This window comes from Ambystoma mexicanum, chromosome 4p, assembly GCF_040938575.1.
Source record: "Ambystoma mexicanum isolate Mex_15411 chromosome 4p, UKY_AmexF1_1, whole genome shotgun sequence".
Classification (NCBI taxonomy): Eukaryota; Metazoa; Chordata; class Amphibia; order Caudata; family Ambystomatidae; genus Ambystoma; species Ambystoma mexicanum.
Window position 1 is genome coordinate 255,361,557 of NC_090927.1, and position 20,720 is coordinate 255,382,276.

Consider the following 20,720-nt stretch of genomic DNA (forward strand, 5'->3'; position numbering starts at 1 on the left):
ATCTAGGTTAACAAAATATGTAGACTCTGATAATGATGATGAAGAAGTACACAACGTGACTCAAGAAGTGGTATCTGAAGATGAGTGGGAAAAGGGAATGGAATCAGATGACGTTTTATGCAAATTGAAAAAATGCATTTGTGAGGGAGTCAAGAATAGTGCAGTCAGGAAAGGGTATTTACCGGAAGCGGTCAGACAAGTGTATGATGAATTTCATATGAATGACAAATTATAATGATTATATTAATGATTATTATAATAAAGATAATGGGGTACAATTGAAATCACAAGAAATGACACATTTTTTAAAAGAAAATGGGGCTGAGCACAAAACCAGTTCCATTTATCATCAAAAAACAAATGGAATTGTGGAAAAGTTCAATAAGGTCATCAAGAATAGTATTAGGTGTGCCTTGAAAGATAAAACAGATTGGAAGAAAGCAGTTGAAGACACTATAGTTGCACACAGATTCACACCTCATACTACTACAGGGATATCCCCGTTTGAGATGCTTAGAGGTAGAAATCCCAATACAAGGATTTGTCCACCATGGTTGGGCAGAGCGTGCAAAAAGGAGCTTGATTTCAAGGAGATTGAAAGGAAGATTATGAATAAGCAATTAGCCAACAAAGAACGCTTTGATGTGAGAAAAGCGGTGTAAGTGTGTGAAGTGAAGGTAGGTGATTTAGTGAGAATAAAACTGCCTTCCATGGGTAATTTGGTGAAATGGTCACCTGTGACAAAAGTTGTGGAAAGATTCCATGGAGCAGTGAAAGTTTCAGATGGATGGTCTGGAATGTAAACAAAGTTTGCAAGTGTTCAAAGGAAAAAAGGAGTGTGGGTAATGTTAGTAAAAGTTGTGTGGGAAATTCTAAAGAGGAAAGTGAGGAAAGTCGCAAAACAAGTTGTCGTGATGAACACAATACACACTCTAAACGGGTCATCAGGAGACCTGTGTATTTGAAAGACTATGTGAAGTAGGAGTGTAATTATTGTTTGTATCAATACTGTTATTGTATGTAAACCTACATTGAAATAGGAAGAGTGTAAAGTAATTTTATGTTGATTCTATGTTTTATTGTTCATTAATTGAAGCGTTAAAAAAAAGAAAGTTGTGTAAGAAAGGGAGGTGTGTAATATCTTAGTACATGAACATGCATTTAGTTAACACCTTTATATGTAATTGTGGGACAGTGATGTAATAGAAGAGGGAATATAGGATGTGGACCCCAGGAGAAAGGATGCTGATCTGAGTGAACTGAGAGAGGAACTATTACCTGTGGTGGAGCCAGTCGGTTTATCTATGGATCTTAAATAAACCAATTTATCTACAATACTGTGTGAGCCAATACTTCACAGTGCCTGATTTAAAATGTTAGAGTTTTCTAAATGCTATTTTACGCATTTGTTCTCAAGTTAGAAGGCACGGTAAAAATGCCGGCAAATGGATGTCTTATGTTTGTGTCCGTGTTTAAAGAAATGGTTCTGAAAGATTGTGTATTTATTTGGCCATTGTTGAGCACAGAAGTGCAAAGGGTTAGTTATTATTCAGGATTATTTTTTACATTTCACAATACTAGTCTGAGCTATAATAATAGCTTGCCTAATGTTGCATAGGTATTATTTGATTCTCGGTTTTCCCTACTCCTTGGTGAGCTGCAGTTGGATGGGAGTGTGCTAATTCTAACACAGTTCGCCTATGACTCCGGGGTACAACCAGTTGTGTTTGGCGTACTCCCTCAGGTGTTGTATCACCTCTATGTAGTAACCCTTTTTTTAAGAAAAAGAAGCGGCTAGACTGACTTCGTCCAGCTTCTTCAGAGACTCCGGTGAGTATGGGGTTCATTCCTATGGACAAAGGCCAAATCGGGCAAGGAAACAACCTCCTCTAGCCCTTTATGGGTTTTTCTCCACAATGGGGAGGTCTGCTTCCCCAAAACCTTTAGAATCTCATTCTGTCTCTTCTTGTTCTGCCACTTTTTGGGGAACTGGGAACAATGCTTTCTCTAGAATGCTTTGGGCAACCTTTTCCCCTTTCTCTCACAGTATACAGGTTATTTCTGTGATTATGTAAGAGAATTTTAACAACCCCCACCCCTGGAAATCAGGATGTATGACTCCTGCCATAACATCTAACCCAGGTCTCCAGGCCAGACCAGATTTGGCGGTGAACCTAATATCGGTTCCTTTGGGAGGGTTTAATGTTAAACCTGTTGGGATCAGATGTCTCCCTCAGTGGTGTTTCGATTTCTTCAGTACTTTGCATGTCAAAACCTATGGATTAAGCTGTGGCTACGCTAGCGGTTTTGGCCTTGGAATGTAGAAGTTGGGGACCCATAAAATTAACAAAACTATCAGCTGGTATAGATCTAACTTCTGATACCGTTTGTGGTTAGTCCGAAGGAGAACATGACTCTCTGAGGACATGATGCACAATATTTTATTAAAATAACAATATAAGGCTTAACTTTCCCTATCACAATGGGTGGTCCATACCTATGTAACTAATTAAGGTGCTTGTTAATTAGTCGTCAGTTGTGACTATCCAAAGAAATAAGTCTGCTATCCAAAAACTACCCTAACTGACCCTACCATTATGAAAACTAACTTAGGTCAGGAGAATGGCTACCTTCTCCTGAGGATACTTATAGTACCAGTCTTTGTTTTTCTTTAATGCATGATGAGCAAATAGTCTTTTGTGACTTATTGAATCAGTCTCTTTAGTTCTTTAAATGGGTTGATTATTCCCTCTTCTTTGGTAACCCCTTTTGAGGATCTCTTATAAGATATATATTCCTGGCTGTTGGTCTCAAAGTATCCTTGTAAGGTAGTATTACTCTGCTAGACTTTCCCTCCTGGGAAATTATAGTTCAGCGTGTTTTGGTCTACTTGAATTTGTATGTGGCTCAATTGTCTATTTGCTCTAAACTTTGGCTCATACCTTTTTCTCTTTCGTATTATATTCTTCTTAAACAAAATGTCAAGTTAGTTTCCCCTTTTTCCAGGGTATTATCCACTGCTCTTCTCTCTTTATTCAGCTTTTCAATACTTCTTTCTCTTCATTTCCAGGTTAACTCTGTTTCATAGCCTCTACTGAGACGAGTTGCTTGTGCAGTATGATTCCCTCGTTCCCCGGTTTTTCCAGAAACCCTGTGACTCATTATTGGCAGTGGTATAGGCGATGTTTTGTGGACCAGCTGTCCACCAAAGATTCTCCTTCGTGGTCTCGCCACCACTTTCTCATGGGCACCTGCCCTGTCGGTTTCTCACACTCCAGGGTCGCCGTAGCACTGGCATTCCGCTCTGCAATATCAAGTTTGAAACTTGCGGGCTTCCTGGTTTCCATCTTCTGTTACGCAGCTTGGGAGCTTCCCAGGCCTGCTTATACTTTCCTCTCTTTTCAGGTGCAGGTTAATCAACGTACTTGTCCCAGTGGATTAGATATATTGAGTTAGAGACATGTTATTTTTCCATAGGATAATGGCATCTGTTAGGTGTTTCTTTGTCCCAGCCTTGGTATTGCAGTGTCTGGTATTTCTGAGCATCCCATGTAGGCCACAATATGCACAGCTTTAGGCAGTCCCATGAGGCAGTATGCCCAGCCTCATGGAAACAATAGCCCTTGTCCCCTAGGTAGGTCTCTCTCAGTGAGGTTCCACATGCCTCTACCCATAGGGAGGGTGTTTCGGAGCAGTCTCAACTCCCTACCCTCACAAGAGGGGCTCCCCGTTGGGAAGAAGGGACAAATTCCCTCAATTCATTGCAGAAGCAACGACAGATGGGGTATGGAGGAAATCTCCAGCTTATGCTGTTGATAGTAAGGGTTGGTCATCAGCCAGAGAAGCTGAGTCTTGGTGATGTTAAACCTGCTCAGGAATCTGAATCGGAAATGTGTTTTCTGGTAGCAGAGAAAGGGGGCATAGCCATTGAAAGATGTGATGAACGGACCAAAAGTAGGTAGATGGAAGCAGAGCCAGAGCTCTGTGGCATGGTGTAAAATATGTTCTTACAGTCATTAAAAATATATATATATATATCAAGGATGCCCAGCCTGACTTTGGGCCCTATACAGCAAAGAATAGGACTATATCGAACCAACACAGGCGAATTAAATCTACAGGTAGCTTACCCTTCTACATGGATGTAACCATTAGATGCCTGCCTTCTATATACTTTAGATATGGCAGAAGGTAGTCATGGCATGAGCACAATTTGGAGAGTTCATTTCTCTGAATTTCCAAGATAAACATAATGGAGAGAATGTCTGCTGCTTACACTATTGAAGTTAGTCTTTCTTCTATGTTCTCCTATCATGGTCATAGTGTAGACTGGGACCCACACTAAGAACTGTGGTGCACATCTGAATTGGGCTATGAAAATGTTGGGGGCTGCACTTTTGTTCATTGTGCAGGCCTTGAGTGAAGCTACTTGAATACATGTTGTTAGGGTATAGCATATGCATATGAATAACGTTGTAGTCATTCCTCTGTTAACATAGATACAATGCCACATTCTGCATTACATAACCGATAGACAACTAAAAGTCCCTGTTATACTACACATGTGAGGTTTACAAAAACACAGCGCACTGCCAGGCATGCAACCTGCTGTTCCCTGATGGGTGTTGTATTTTGTTTTCTATTTTAAATGCTATGTTGCACCACAGGTGACTGCCATCCGCTGGCAGGTTCCCCTAACTAAAAATGTCTACATGACTAAAATAGTTTTTCGTTCTTTTCTAATCCTTATAATCACTGCATACCCTTAAAAAGCACCCCAGTCATTGGTTCCGTATAAGCTCCTGTTGGGGAGAATTCTCCAGAATGGCTAATTTCCCTTAGCTACTGAGTCCCTCAGCAGCTTTGCTGGATTTCTAGGATTTATTTTTTTTCACCTGGTAAGAGTGTAAGCCTTTTCTTCCCACTCTTACATGCATTTTGCTGTGTGTTTTACATTTTTGTGGTCATAGACTGTGGAGTCTCACCTACTCCATAGGCATCATCTTGTTATTGTGTGTCACACAGCACCTTTAGTGCAGTGACACAGGGTTGTCTTTTTCAGACTTCCCACTTTAAACTCCATTTTCTGGGACTGACTACTGTCTCCCAGAACATGTAAAGTTGCCATTGACTTTATTAGTCTTTTTAAATTCACAGACCCAGTACAAACTATCTTACATAGAGTACTGGAAAGGGTTCATTGGTATCCCTTTTTGTCTGTCTCTCATGGAACATTATTTTGTTCCCCTTTCTTTAAGATTTGGCTGGTGGCAGTGGTATCTACCATTCTTTTCCCTGGCGCGGACTATGAAAATAGCCTTGGTACTGTTTTTGGCTATGTTAGTAGCCTCGAACTTGAATCCGCTGGACCCCATTTAATTTTATTTGGTTCCGGCTGGGTTTATTCGCCATTTCTTTTTGTAAAGGTCTTTCTCGTGTTTTACTCTGCGCGCCAAACCAGGTTTGGTTCCTTTGTTCACTGTCCTTAGGCGCCTGAGTGTCTGGGTGGACAGGATGTAAGGGAGGGGTTTGAGGACCCCTGCACAGGGTCTCCTTGGAGACCCAAGTCGCACTCTTGTTTGATTGGCTAGGTGACTGTCCTGCCAGGTCTCTGGGACTTGGAAGGCAGAGTCGCCACTGGATTGAGAGAACCGAAGAGAAGCTGAAGGAAGAGGGCTACTGCAACTACTGAAACTTTCGGTGAAGCCCTGCTGCGGGTCCGAATCTCCTAAACTTCAACGACAGAGAAGATCTGCAAGGAACCTTCTTCCCTTGAGCTGGTGGGACCAACCAGTTCACCAAACTCCAAGCAAGGCCTCCCTCCCCTGGTCGAATTTGCTGTGCATCGCTGCAGTGAACTGGATAGCCAGGAGGAGCGCACCTTTTATTCCTTCGCTTTGCTCTGCTGCTGGTTTCTTCCCTGGGCAGTGCAGGACCTTCAGTCTTCCTCCATCTTGTCAGTCCGACAGTCGCTTCAGGAACCGTGAGCCTGCAGGACCTGCCAGGAACTTCTGCCTCAGCTACAGCATTCTTCTTCTACTAAGGTAGTGTGCAAACCCGGTTGTTCGTTCCGTCCGACAGCGGTGAAAGTGTTTGAAATCTTTCGCCAATCCGAGGGCTTGTCCTTCTCTACTCTTTTAAATAACTTTTCTTCCGACCAACTTCTTTTCAAACTCTTGGCAAAGTCTTAACCGCGAACTACTCTGAACTGTGTGATCCTCTGCAAAGACTCTGAGCCATTAACATTGGCCCAGGCCTATTGATTTGAATCCTAGTTGTAGTAAGCCTTGTCTAGATTGCCCTGCCTACTTACTTGTTGGTGCTGTTTGATTTTAAATAACCTTGTCTTTCCCACCCTTTTTAAATTGCTGGAGTGCCATTTTGCTCACACTTCATTTTGTGCTCAACTTGTCCAGAATTGATTGGGAGTGGTGTAGTATATTAAGATTGTGATTATCTGCTGCTTTATAATAGTGAATTGTTTAATAACTGATGGTGTAAATAAATATATATTCTTTTACTCAGAAACCTTGAGTCAGTGTTTGTTTGAACCATAGCAATGCTGTCCTTTGTGTAACTTCTGATACTGCTCACTTTACTCTTGAGATAAGTCTGGCTGCTCAGCCATCGCTACCACTTTACTGTGTTGTACAGGTTTGTACCAAAGGTGAATTTGTACTTGCACTTGTAGTCTTAATTGTGTGTGGTGTTCCCAAAGGGTACTGCATATGATTCTGCCTAACAGCTCCCATAAGGCCATATAGAACGAAACACATAAGGAAAATGTAATGAATACATCAGGATTTGGTCTGAAGAGAATGTAATGTATAAAGTCTGTCAAATGTTAAATGTTTCATTGGTTGCTGTTAGTAACTTCATAGTGAGGTAATTAATATGTTAGGGTGTTTGAAATGCCCAATGCTGATATATTGTGTGATATTTTGTAAGTCGTTGATTCAGTGTGATTAGTACTTGTGATGAATATTTCTTTGTTAAATATCTTTCATGCAAAATTCATGTCTGATGAATTGTATAGCAAATATATGGTGTTACGTTTGGTATACCGTTTGCTACTCTCTGAATACCTAGGTATAGCTGCTTGTGGCTGTGGTGACAAATGCCTTTTAGTCTATAAAATTAAGTAAGTCCACCCTGAGAGCACATCTCTCTCCTCTTAAATGTTCAGGTGTACCCTTATTGTTTTGGCTGTACCCTAAATAATTGTACTGTTACAGGAAAAGTTTTTTTTTTAGCTTTTTTTTTTAAGCTTGCACTTGTTTTTCTTTTTAATATTGTAATTTTCTTTACTATTTCAGCTCTTTAACATGTACCCAACGATTTTTCGATTCCTACCTGGGAGGCACAAAATGTTTTTGAAGAATATTGGTGAAATACATGTTTTTATTAGAGCTACGTTCATAAAGCACCTTAAAGAACTAGACCAAAATGATCAGAGAAGCTTGATTGACACCTTTCTTGTAAGGCAGCAGGAGGTAACAGAATTCTTTATTTTTAATGTTATGTCTTTTTTTTTTTATAGTTGTACAGCTGAATACTACAGTGTTACACTTAAGGCAATACACTGTGTCACTGATCAAATGCGAGCCACAGAGCAGCCCTACAACAATATTACTTCGTCTGAGAATCAAAGCACGAGCAGTTATGCATGCACATGTTTGCTTTCTTTTATTTTGTAGGCGCTGATGAGTGTGATGACATGGCAAACAGAAAGGTCTCAGACTTTGGGTCTTCATAAAGAAAATACTTTATTAAGCAGGGGTAACAAAAACAGGGTTTAAAGAGTAAAGCAAAATGTTCAAACGTAAATGGTTTTTGAAGTCCATACCTGTGTTAATAACGCAAACTGAAGGTGTACTTCATTATGAAGTAAAAAGGTTCCCCACAGTAGTAAAACCACTAAAGTAAGCTCGCCTATCACAGCTAATCCTTTAACTTGAAATAAAGATTTCACAAATAAAAGTTCCTTGAAAGTCAGTTGTCAGAAGAGCTAAATCAAACGTTGCAATGAAGGATATAAACTTAAAGTCCTTCCCTTTGGTAAAACGTATTGAGGGTAGAATTGGACCCTAAAGTCCTTTCCTAAATAACAAAAGTCCAACAATTCAAAAGAGGTTTCCTCTTAGTTTCCTGAGATAGACAAACAACAAGGCCGCTTATACGAAACAATCAAACTGGGACTTGTAGTTGCCTTTCTCGTGCAGGGCCTTTTAGGCGCGGGATCAGCTGGTTCTTGCACTTTGGTTCTGTATCTCTGTCCTTCGAGTGGTTCATCCCTCTCTGCATGACTCCTTGATCCTTCAGGAGTCTATCTTCTTTCCTTCTTCCTCTTTCTTCTTTTGACCCCCATGTCCTTAGAGGATCTGGAGTGTTACCCCCCCCCCCCAGGGGTCCCTGCTTTTGCCCATCTTCTCCTCATGGGTCCTGCTTCTGTCCTGGTCTCTCTCTGCCAGGATCTTAGCAAGGCTTTGCCTTAGCCTCTTCCCAGGCTTTTCAGGCGGGTCAGCACTTTCACCTTTCTGGCTATTGGGGTACTTTCCTTCCTCCCCCTGTGTTAGTCAGTTTCCTAAGCTTCTTTTCAGACTTCTCAAGAAGGTCCGCTCTTCAACCCTTTTGACTTAGGTGGTCTGCAGGAGTACTCTCCTTTACCCCTCTGGGTCAATCGGCTTCCTCAGCCTCTTTTTAGGCTCCTCAGGCAGCTCAGCTCTTCCCCCCCATTTTAGCTAAGGTTGGCTGCAGGGCTACTCTGCTTCTTTCCCCTGGGTCAGCTAGTCTTCTTAGCCTCTACTTAGGCTTTCCAGGTTGGCCAGCCCGTCCACTCTTTCTAGCTAGCTAAGGTGGGGATGCAGGGGTACTCTCCTTCTCCCCCCTAGGTCAATTAGTTCCCCCAGGCTCTTCAGGCAGTTTCCAGGCAGGCACTACTCCAGGGTAGTCCAGGCTTCTTCACCCAAGCAGCAACTCCTCCTTTTAGGATACAGTTCCACTTCATGCACCAGCATCTAGAGAGAAGTACAGGGAACCTGTCCTTGAATAAGGCAAGTTCAAGCTGGTTCTGCTCTCATAGCCAGACTCATAGCATGGTCTTTCTGCCCTCAACAGTCAAAGAAATAAAGGTTCTGGGATCTATTTTCTTTCTGGTCGCCATGTACACGGGTAATTCTTACAGGCTTCGATATGCTGCCATCCTCAGGATATCTCGAGTCAGAACTGATGGCAGTCTGCTTGCTGCCCGAATCTGTTAAGGCAGAGATAAGTACCCCATTTACTTTTCGAGAGACACAGACAACTTGTGGTAGATTCAATGTCTGTGTTATCTTGGTCCTCGAAACGCCTTCGCGCATGCCTCCTGCCATCCAGCCCGCTTCATGGGCCCTCGCTTTGTATTACAGGGATAATGTCAAGCCAGGTGACCTCTCTCTCTCCACAGTAGGAACAGTTTATGGTCATACCAGGAGTGATCCTATTCTCATTCGGGTTCACAGCAGGCCTCTCAGAGAGGACATTTTCTTTCCACCTTTCTCTCCTCTTCCTTAGGAATGGATTTAAAGAATTTGTCGGATCTGGCCATTAGGGGGGCTTTGTGCACAGATCTTGCATCCCTCTTATTTTCCTCCCCTTTGTGTGGAGTTCTTAACTATTTGGCGGCCCCAGCCAGTGCCTGGGCTGCATCAACAGCATAGTCCTGCTCCGTTTGCTGAGCTGAAGTACGGCTCGCTGTAAAAGAATGGATTGGAAGCCTGTGGATTAGCCGCTCTAAGGCTAATGCTTCCATGACCTTGGGAAAGGTTTTCTCCCCCAACCATGCAGTTTTCTCAGGAGATTCAAAAACGTTTCTAAGTGAATGAAAATTTGAAGAAAGTAATGCATTTTGAGGGAAAAGAAAAATAGTTTTAAAATACAAATGTAAAAAGGAAATTAACAATTCTTTGGAAACCAGCAAGTGTTCTATGACTGTTCGCGTTTTAGTTCATAATCTTGAGGTCGGGCAGGCAGCACGTTTTCCTATATTTGGTGCACCTAGTGTCCAAAACCTGCTCCTATTTCAATTTGAAGCAGCAAAAATAAAAGGAGCAGTTTTCAGTTATGGGCAAGGACGAGGGAGAGCAGGGTGGCATTCTGTGGAAATGAGACAGAACAGGGGGCCTATTTGATTTTCTGATGCACAGCACCCATAGATGTGTTTGCATTTTACTGCTACCCTGGGGTGCAATTTCTAAGCAATATTGTTATTATTTTTGATGATTTTAAAATGGTATAAGAGCTCTAATTTGGAATAATGCAAGGCATAGGTGCTCCTGACACACTTAACAAATTATTATTTCAGAAAAAAATGACTCCTCTTTTTTCAGAACTGTCACTTTAATCAATCTAATATTAATAACAATACAATAAGAATACATCGGGAATGGATCTGGTATAAATTTATCAGATTCTAAAAACAAAAGTGATAACTGAAATCATGATGGATTTGCACCCTGGCACCGACCTCATGGTACATCCTAGCTAATAAGAGGGTTTAGAACATGGGCTTACCTCGTGATGCCACCACCTGCAGGCGGAGACCAAGGACAGCATAGACACACTAGCTGACACAGCGTGACGTTTTCTACAGTTCCTGCTCTCTGCTGCTCCACAACCTCCTATCCTTTGCCATCTCAGCCTACCACTACCGCCCTTACTTTCCCAATCCCCCAGTCTCACAAAAACATACACCACTCTGGATTTGCCCCTCTCCCTTCTCTGCCCGCTACCATGGGCACCTTTGGAAATGTAATGCAAAGTGGTCTAATATAGTGCCCTACTGCCAATAATGTTGGCATCACTGCGTATGGCTCTGTAAGAAAGGAGGGCAGGGTGCGATAGTCGGATAGCAGGAAGGCAGATGCGGGAAACTGTGGTGTTGAAGGATGCATATCGAAAGTACCTGTTAACTGTGTGCCGATATGCTCATCTCTGTTTGTGGTTGTTACAGACCCGGCGAGTTGGCCGTATGGGCAGCCCTTGGATTGTGGAAAGTGGAATGAGAGGATGGTTGTTGATAGAAGACGTATAGGGAAGGAGTCTTTTAAGTACACTAGACCTGGTCATTTGTCTGCAGGAATGTGCGGAGTGTAAGGGATACAAAGAATTTAGTAGTGAGGAGTTAGTTGAGAGATGAGAGGTTGGGGGGGGAGAGGTGGGAGTGGGGTCACAGTTCTGCTTCCAGGCCAACAGATTGTAGAGGAGTTAAAACCTGTAGGGTTGCAAAGCATCAGTTCTATTCGGTTACGGTTCAGTTTTAGTCTATTTGCTGTCATCCAAGCGTCCACCTGTGAAAGGCAGTTTTTAATGTCTGGAGCGGTTGGTGACAAGTGGCTCTCAAATGTGTAGATTGGTTGTGTGTCATCCACGTAGTTGTAGCGGGAGATGCCAGATCTATTGATGAAGGACAGTAGGGGGGTCATGCAGATGTTAACAAGTATTTGTGAGAGTGTGGATCCTTGGATACTCCTCATTTAAGTGGGGGAGCTGGGAATGATGGGGGCCCAAGATATTGATTTCTGTTTTTCCCGTTAGGAAGGAAATATAGAAGGGCAAGCAGTAGTTCCATTCCCCACTTTCATGGTTCCAAAACTTGTTGGTCATTTACTTTTTAAAATGTTAAACGGCCACCACAGCATTTCTGAATAAAGAAATTGCTGTTTGGACCCTGGACAGCATGCCAGCAGAGATAATAGATCTATGACCATAGCAGTCCAGCTTTTCCAGTCAGCGGTCCTTGAGCTGTCACTGGTGGGTATTGTTTCTCAAATAATAATAAATTATAATATATAAGAAATTAAACTTTACTGCAAACTAAAAAACTCAAAGTTCTAAGATGTGACAAGTAGGAACTCTGGCAGAGAGTAAGGAGACAAAAGCTAGTGAATGTGTGTGGTGTGAAAAGATATAATTAAGCACTAGAACCCGAGGAGGGATAAGTAGTAGGGTAATGCCCCAGGGATGATAGAAGCCTAAGCGAAGCAAGGGCTTTAACGTAGCCCTAGGGGCATTACCCTACCAGTAATGCCTCCCTCAGAGGGTTCTATTGCTATTAGTACCCCGGTGCCCGAGTTGAAAACTACAGGGAAACCATTTCTCGAGTCGAGGTAAAAAAAAAAAAAAAAATGCCGCCAAGGATCGGGGAGAAGGGACTACACGTTCGCCCTTTCAATGGCAGCCAATAAAATTTATGAAAAAAAATAAACAGAAAAATGGCAACCATGAAAAGGGAGAAGGGATTACATGTAGTCCCTACTCCCTTTCCATGGCGGCTAATCACGTGACGTAGATGTACCGGGTACAGTCCTGTTCCGGGCGTGATAGAGGGACAGAGGAGCGCAGGTAAGTGGGGCTTGGGTAGGGAGGGGACCGGATATGTGGAAAAGGGGTGTTGACCCAGCGAGGAAAGATGGCATCCTCCTGTTCCAAGGAGGGTCTTTCACTGTGTGGTAAGGACCCTGTTCCAAGCCTCCTCATTGGCTGGGAGGCCACCACACCCCCCTCACCGAGTACTAATAGACAGTTTGCACTAACATGTGGTTTTAAAGACCTGAAGTTAACCATGATGTCAAATTATCTGAGGGTCTTGAAAATCACTGGTCCAATAACTCAGTCTTTGATTGTTTCATTAATGGTGCAATTCATAGTTATGTCCATTTACATTTCCTGTTGTCAGTTTACTGTGTGCTTCATAAAGCAGTTGTAATGGGATGTAATTGTACCATTTGCCTTTTTAGGAAAAACCTGACCCTCATATATATTTTCACGATGAAAATTTGACATCCCTTGTAAGTCACCTGTTTGCAGCAGGCATGGAGACCACTTCTACCACTCTCCAATGGGGCCTTCTACTCATGATCAAATATCCAGAGATACAAGGTATACATTCTAAATCTCTTGTATATTCTTCACAAGAGCCCTTCCAACTCTCTTCTTGTGTCTTTAATTCTCTTCCCACTTGCTTTTCTTCCTGCGCCATTCTCTCTCCTCTTCTTGCACTTTCAACTCGGTCTCCTCCTCCCCCTTGAGCACTATGAACTCTCCCTAAACCAGCTCCTGCATCTTAAGCATCTCTTCTTCCTCCTTCACCTTCCGCACATCCTCCCACTTGTATGTTCAGCTTGCTTTCCGCCTCTACTACCTTCTGCGACGCAATCTCTCTGTTCCCACTCACTCTGCTGCACAGTATCACAACACCCACATTCTCTAATTCTTCCTCCCTGTGTGTCCTGTATGTGTGCATAAGTGTTTATGGGCTGGAGAATGAATATGCAGCAGGAATCAGGTGAGTTTGATGCCTCCTATTGCAAGTTCCATCTGGAGGACAAATCCTATAACAACCTGGTCCACCATCTTGGATTTTCAACTCTTGCACAAGCACACTAGCTTGTGCATCTTCTGCTCATGTCTGATCAAGACAGCCAAGGGTTCCAGAATCTGCTTGCAGGCTTTGAAACCTGTGAGAGAAATATTCCCCTGTCTGCAATCCGGGTTGGTAGATAGTTATTTCCTTGTGTTCTTGCAGGTCCACATCACCAGTGGCCCTGTGATGGTGACCTCTTGCTCACATGCAAAAACTTTATTTTCAAATATTAATTTTCACTTGTTTTTTTTGCTCTACCAACACATAATGATAAAGAGGTTCTGACAACTAGCGCCATTATATACATGCACTAGAGTCCTGAAAATCTATGTACTCTAGGCCTTCCTGGGCCTCATTCCATAGAACAGGTTAGTCATCCTTGTCCATTCTAAGAGGTGGTCAAACACTTTTGGCAAATGTAGAAACACTTGGATTTTCACCCTTAGTTGGCAAGGTCATAGAGACGTTTATCCCATTCTCCTTGTGCCTGGAGAAATGCTGCACCTTAGCCACAGCTCCCTAATGCCACTCAACCAGCCTGAAACACAGGATTGGTAGAGTTTAACTCACTATTGTCTCTGTGTGCTTGAACCCCTTCTTTCCTGGGGTACAACCCTTCCCTGATCCACAGCTCACCTTGTTTTCTTGGATAGTGTGCTCTCCGTCCTGCTTTCAGCGCAGGGGCGCGTTGATTGATGCGGGCTCGTTGCTGCCTAGTTACTTCACTGGCAAGAGTCCGACAGGTAAGTATAATGAGTATTTTGAACAGTTCTCTAACTTAGTTCCTTTCCTTCCTTAGATGATGGCCGGCGTCTGGGGATCGCATAGTGCTGCTGGGATGAGTAGCGCTGAAGGTGAGTGAGAGCGCGATGCACCCCTTTCATATTTGTATTGAACTGAGATCTTTTTCTGTGTCTTTTAGGTGCTGCAACATTTTCAGCGTGGATGCCGGTTATGAAGAACAAATGCGGTGAGTAAGCGCGGTATGCGGCGCCTCTAGATGTTTCCACGCTAACCTGGAGTGTCTTTCCCCTCTTGCAGATGGATGAGAAGTTCCAGAGACAGAGTTCCTCCAGAGCGGCTGGGATTCAGGCAAGCGTTTGAAGCTCGAACAGTATTTAAAAATAAGCCAAGATTTGCAGAAGGCTTACTAATGCCTTTTTCTGTTCTTTTCCCGTTTCCTTAGGAAGCGGCATGCCGGGATGGGAAAGACACCGCCGAAGATGCCCGCATAACAGAAGGAGCGATGAATGATGGGCAGAAGTGCTGCAAGGTAAGGCTGTTCCTAACGGTGTTCTTGCAGGAGCTGAGCGCAGAAGAAAGATGCAGGCCTACTGGAGACCGATCCGAACACGGTGAGTGTCACGCTGCAGGTGCAGAAAACGCAAAGCATGTTTCTCAGCCTGGGCGTGGCTTAAATAGTCTCTGGGTATCCCAGGTGTCTCTGGGCTGAACCACACCCAAAAGACTAGACTGCACATGCAGTTCTGGGAACCAAAATATGTGGGGGCATCCATCTTGTCCCCATCAATGCCCTGCAAGTCCAATCCCCAATGTTATCCTATGGGAGTGAGTGAGTGAGTCTGGTGCCACAAGCGCCAAGTCTGACTCCAAGTGGGTCTCTGGAGGGATGGAGAGGCCCTTGAGGGCCATGTAGGTGATCGTGGCCTGGCTCCAGCCTGACATCTTGCAGGGCTGGGGACATGAGGGGCAGGAATCATGGCACTAGGAAACGGTATCCTCAAGGTATTACCCAGGTCAGCGTCTGTTTGCTTTGCTGAATTTTTCAAATGTTCTTCCAGGGGCAAACCACCAGCTCCCCTAAGGCCTTCCAAGCCAGCAAGAGACTATGTGACACACTCCTGATGCACCAGTCCACACTGTGTTCATGGACAGTAGTGAGTGGGAGGTGAAAAACACTGTGGAGGGGTTGAATGCTCTCCTGGATAAGAGAGCTCCATTCTCTTGTGGTAGGACACTTGCCTGAGATCTGGACATGGTGAAATACCAGTTTGATCAAAATCTAGTGTGGGAACTTCGGGCTATGTTTATAACAAGGATGAGTCGTCGCAATATGTTCTTGGTGGCATACAACCCGAAGAGTGGGAGTTTGCCTTGCTTGGATCCAGTCACTGGGATCCAGGGTGCACGACTGAAACATGTGCTTGATTCTGGATGCCATGCAGGGTCTACTGTGGGACTCTCCTTTCCCTGACATGGCAGTTTTGGACAGCATGGGATGGAAGGCATCTGATCTGGGGTGGAGCACACCAAAGCTCCCTTCCACTCCTCTGAAACTGTCTCTAATAGAAATGCCTGTGGCCTTTTAGGCGTTCTTGTACCTCAAGAAATATTGATCTCACAGGTAACTACTTTTAAAACTATATTTATATAAAAAAACAGTAAAGTGTCTCTCAAAATTCAAAACCACAATCTGAACACTGCCAGCTCCGCCAGTGGGCTGGCTTCACCGGAAACCCTCCGGCTGTCACAAGGACACAACCTAATTTAATAATTTGGTTGGCAGCCCCCACCTACCCCACTTCCTAACAACTCTTGAGCACATCTTAAATCCAACACGCATCCAAAACAATAGATTCATCCCAACAAGCACTGACGGCTAATTCTATTATACGGTCACTACACTAGTCATCGCTGCTAATAACTGAAGAATTGCTTGAAATGATTAATGTGTAATGCAATGCTCTTTTTATTTCATGCCTGTTCAGACTGCAGTCTGCTGAAAGGACTTTCGCTTCCAGTGATTCAAAGCCATAACAATGGCAGTAAAGTGTTACAAAAATGTCAAGTAATATAACATAACAAACACATGTTAACCACCCTTTTACATGTAGGAAGAATATTCAAACACTTACAGTCTAGAAAGTTAGAAAAGTTGATCCATAGTATTGAACAGGGCGAAGTCAGTAAGCAGCTCCCTTTCCAGGAGATTTACAGGAGCAGCAAGCAGGAAGGCAATATGCTGTCTGGCCATGATGGAAGCATTACCAGTAGAGCTCCTAACTCGGGTTCAACGACCAAAGGCCCTTGAAAGAAAGAATGCAGAGTTGGCGCAAGCCCCGTCACAATGAATGTCGTTGTCAGGGGAGCCTACAACCTAAGCCCTAAGGGCCAAAAGAACAAGACCCGCTAAGGAAGGAAGTCTGCAGCCCCCAGAATGTGGACCAGGCTGCTGCGAAAGGCTGGGGTAGTCCAGGAGTCATGGTTAGCAGACTGTCTTGGTGTTTGGATTCAGATTTAGTCACAGCCTACACACACAGTTGCTGCAGGTGGCTGGGTAAAGACTACACTACCAGCGAGGTTGGAATGCCCACTCAAGGCAGCACATGAAGACCTGAGTTCTACAGCATCAGTGAGAGGTAACCTTTTAAAGCATGTCACAGTTTGCTCCGGTCAGATCCAAGGGCTGCCTGAGGGTCCTACAAGGCAGGACATCTGCAGGTGTCCTGGCCAGGATGGATCAGGCATGCACTCTAGAGTACACACGGCTGCAGTGCAGGGGGATTCGTCTGTTCATGTGGATACGAGTAAGAGCCTCAAGTGTGATGGACAAAGGGAGGCAGAGCTTTGCCTTCTGGAGGATCATGAGTCAGAAGCACAACCAGCCACAAAGAACCTCAATGACATTCTTCTCTCCATTTACCGTGCAATCCATCAAATGTTTTGCCAGCCATCCAATCCGGGAAGGCCAGCCATATTCCACTTTCACAAGTGAGGTGTCTGGCAGGACGCCATCCAGCCTAAACCAGATTCCATTCAACTAAAATGTTCCCTTGTGAGCTGAGCCACTATTCACATAGGCAAAATGGCAGTTCTCATTATGGAAAACAGCAAACAAGCACCACAAAGAAAAGGTCCAGGCCGCGGGACGATCTTGGAGAAATTTTTCTCCATTCCAGGGAGCAAGTGGATGCCAATAAAGCCAGACCACAGTTCGGCAAAAATAAATATACGTAGGTGCATCCAACCTGTGGCCCAGCACATGTTCTGGGTGAGAAAACTTCCCCCAGGCACAAAATGGGGATCTTTGAGAGCACCGTTGCGTAGATAGCTTTTCAAGGGGATTGGGTCCTCCGATGTATTCCATATCTATGACATGTAATCACCACAGCTGTGCTGCTTCAGAAAATCGTCTGCGTCCTGCGTCGATGACGTCGATACGCCGCCCTCGAGGACCTCCTTAGATGGCCGACGTCACTGGATGTTATAAGTAGGACGCACGATGCACAACGCCCGCAGCCTCAGTTCCGTTTTTTCCATGAACGTGTTCGCTTCGGAGATCTCGGCACGCCTCGACTCTTTGGAGTTTCTGTTCTTTCTCGGCTCTTCGAACCTGTTCATATTGTGAAGAATTTCTTTGTGAAGATGTCTACCTCGTCTGGGCTTTAAGAAGTGCGGGGACTGTGGGTCCAAGATGTCGGTGACGGACTCGCACGAGGCCTGCCTCTGGTGCATCGGGGAGGCCCATGACACGGATGACTGTGTCGACTGCCAGTCGCTCACGTCCAAAGCCTTGCGGGAGCGCAAGTAGAAGTTGTCGGTAGGTGAGGTGTCCAAGCCACAGAAGTCTAGGTCTGCAGGGCTTTCGACGGACGATTCAAGGGGTGACTCTCCGCATCGTCGTCGGATGCCCAGTGGGCCTCGGTCCCGGAGTCGATCCTGCCACTCCTCTGCCTCTTCGAGGCACTCCCAGAAGCGCCGTCATCGGTCACCTTCCCCGTCCTCATCCGAGGACTCCGCCCGTCGGCAGGTCGCTTATCCCACCAAGCATGCGACGTCAGAGGAATGGGCTTCCTTCGGGAAGGAAATGTTAGCGATTCTCAAATCGGGGGCACTGGTCCATCCGCGCCTCCGAGTGGGGTCGGTCGTGATCGGTCGAGATCGGTCGAGAGACACTGCTCGTACGCCTTCGGGCTCGGGTGGTCGGCACGATTCGCGGGAGAGGTCTCGCTCGGACGCTGCAGTTCGCCAACCTCCGCCTTTTCATCCGAGGGGACAGCAATGGAGGGGAGGTTCCTTTCGTTATTACTCATCCTTTGGTAAAGCGAGAGGAGCTGCCAGTCAAAGGGGCCCACTATAGGTGCCAGAGGTGGTAAACAAGGTACTCGAGGTGCCAAGGCCGCTTGGGCTTTTGCCTCTTTGCCCTCAGGCAATGCTGCAGCCACTTCAGCTCAGTCATGAGGCCATTTCCCATGGTTCGCCGGTTGGGGGAAAGCTGGCGCAGCATCTTGTAGAGTGGCGCGCCATTACTTCAGATGTGTAGGTTCTGGAGATCATAACCCACGGCTACTGTCTTCCTTTCCGGCAGAGGCCTCAAGACAATCCACCGGGGATCTCTCTTTGAAGAGTCCGGATCCGCTCCTTGCGCAGGAAATTCAATCCCTGCTGGAGAAAAGCGCCATAGAACTGGTGCCTGTAGCAGAGAGGAACAAGGGATGATATTCCCCTTATTTTTTGATTTCCAAGAAAGACTGGGGATTGAGACCCATCATGGACTTGCGCGGTTTGAACAAACTCCTCAGGAAGGACAAGTTCAAGATGGTTACTCTCTCTCAAGTCCTCCAGACCCTTCAACTTCAGGACTGGTTGGTGTCTCTCGACCTCAAGGACGCTTATTTTCATGTGCCGATACATCCAAAGCACAAGAAGTACCTGAGGTTTGCGGTTGGCGACTCGCACTTTCAGTTTCGGGTCCTGCCGTTCGGATTGACCTCCGCCCCGAGGGTCTTCACCAAGCTCATGGTAGTGGTGGCAGCGCACCTCAGGAAAGGGGGGATTCACGTCTACCCCTAACTGGACGATTGGTTGATCAGGGCGCGCTCTCCCGAGCAAGTCCTGGATCATCTGTCAGTCACCTGCCACTCCCTCCACAAGCTGGGCTTCTCCCTCAACTTAAAGAAGTCCCATTTGACACCAACTCAGAGGCTCCAGTACAACGGAGCAGTGCTCGACACATCCCCGGGGCACTGTTTTCCTCCCCAGGTGAGGGCTCCTCACATTCAGCAGATGGTGCACAAGTTTCAGCTTGCCCAGAGTCTCCCCGCAGTTGAGTTCTTGAGATTGCTCGGCCTCATGGCATCCTGCATTCTTCTGGTGCCAGAGGCCAAGTTGCGGATGAGATCTTTGCAATGGGCACTCAAGCTCCAGTGGTCTCAGTCCTCCGGCAGGATGTCGGACCCTGTTCAGGTGCCGTCCTCGGTCGCCCAGGACCTTCTGTGGTGCGCCGTCAAAGACAATCTGATGAAGGGGGCTCCATTTTGGCTACCCTGGCCGGAGGTGACGATCGTGACGGACGCATCCCTCACGGGATGAGGGGCTCATGCCAACGAGTTGACAGTCAGCGGTCGTTGGTCTCTGTCGGAGTCCAGACTCCATATCAATCTGTTAGAGCTGAGGGCCGTCCGGCTAGCCCTGAAGGCTTTTCTGCCGACTGTGCGAGGGAAGAATGTCCTGATCCTGACGGACAACACGGTGACCATGCACTACCTCAACAAAAAGGGGGGGCAGGGTCACTTCCTCTGTGCAGGGAGGCGATGTAGCTCTGGTTCTGGGCAATCCAGCAGGAAGTTTCGATCTCGGCAGTTCATCTGGCCAGAGACAAAAACGAGACGGCAGACGCTCTGAGCAGGCAGAGCGCGATCTCTCACGAGTGGGAGTTGGCTCAGGAGATTCTCCTTGAGATTTTCACCCTTTGGGGGACCCCTCAAGTGGATCTCTTCGCCTACAGTGTCAACCGGAAGTGCGAGAGGTTCTGCTTGCGGAATTTCCTCCAAAAGGAGCCTTAGGAGATGCGTTTGTGGTGGAGTGGTCATTCCCACTGCTGTATGCGTTTCCTCCAGTCCCCGTCATCCTGCAAGTACTGCGGAGGTTATGGAGGTTCGGTTCCCAGATGATCCTCATTGCTCCGGCGTGGGCCCGGAGGACGTGGTACTCGGATCTTCTCGACTTGTCCATCTGCCCTCCACCTCGTCTTCCCTACCGAGACGATCTGCTCTCACGGGAGGGGGGTCAGGTTCTCCATCCAGAGGTCAGATCCCTCAACCTTCACGCTTGCTTTCTGAAAGGTTGAGGTATAAGGATTGGGACCTCCCTAAAGACGTGATGGAGGTATTGCTCTCGGCCAGACGGCCAGCAACAAAGTCCCTGTACCGTTGCCGTTGGCGTAAGTTCTGCGACTGGTGCAGGGTTAAGAATGTGGATCCTTTTGCATGTGACATTCCCCTGGTTCTGTCTTTTTTGCTTTCTTTGGCCCACAGGGGCATGCAAGTGGGTACCATTAAAGGTTACCTGGTGGCGC

General features: G+C 45.7%; 1 protein-coding gene across 1 annotated transcript in view; it reads left to right on the plus strand.

The window, feature by feature from the left end:
* The window catches only part of LOC138453179 (cytochrome P450 2K6-like), a 546,472-nt gene that overhangs the window by 296,075 nt on the left and 229,677 nt on the right, over window positions 1-20,720 (plus strand). The window contains exons 5-6 of the mRNA XM_069605778.1: window positions 7,317-7,493; window positions 12,777-12,918. Of these exons, the coding sequence (XP_069461879.1) occupies window positions 7,317-7,493; window positions 12,777-12,918 (319 nt within the window). The remainder of the gene's footprint in view (window positions 1-7,316; window positions 7,494-12,776; window positions 12,919-20,720) is intronic.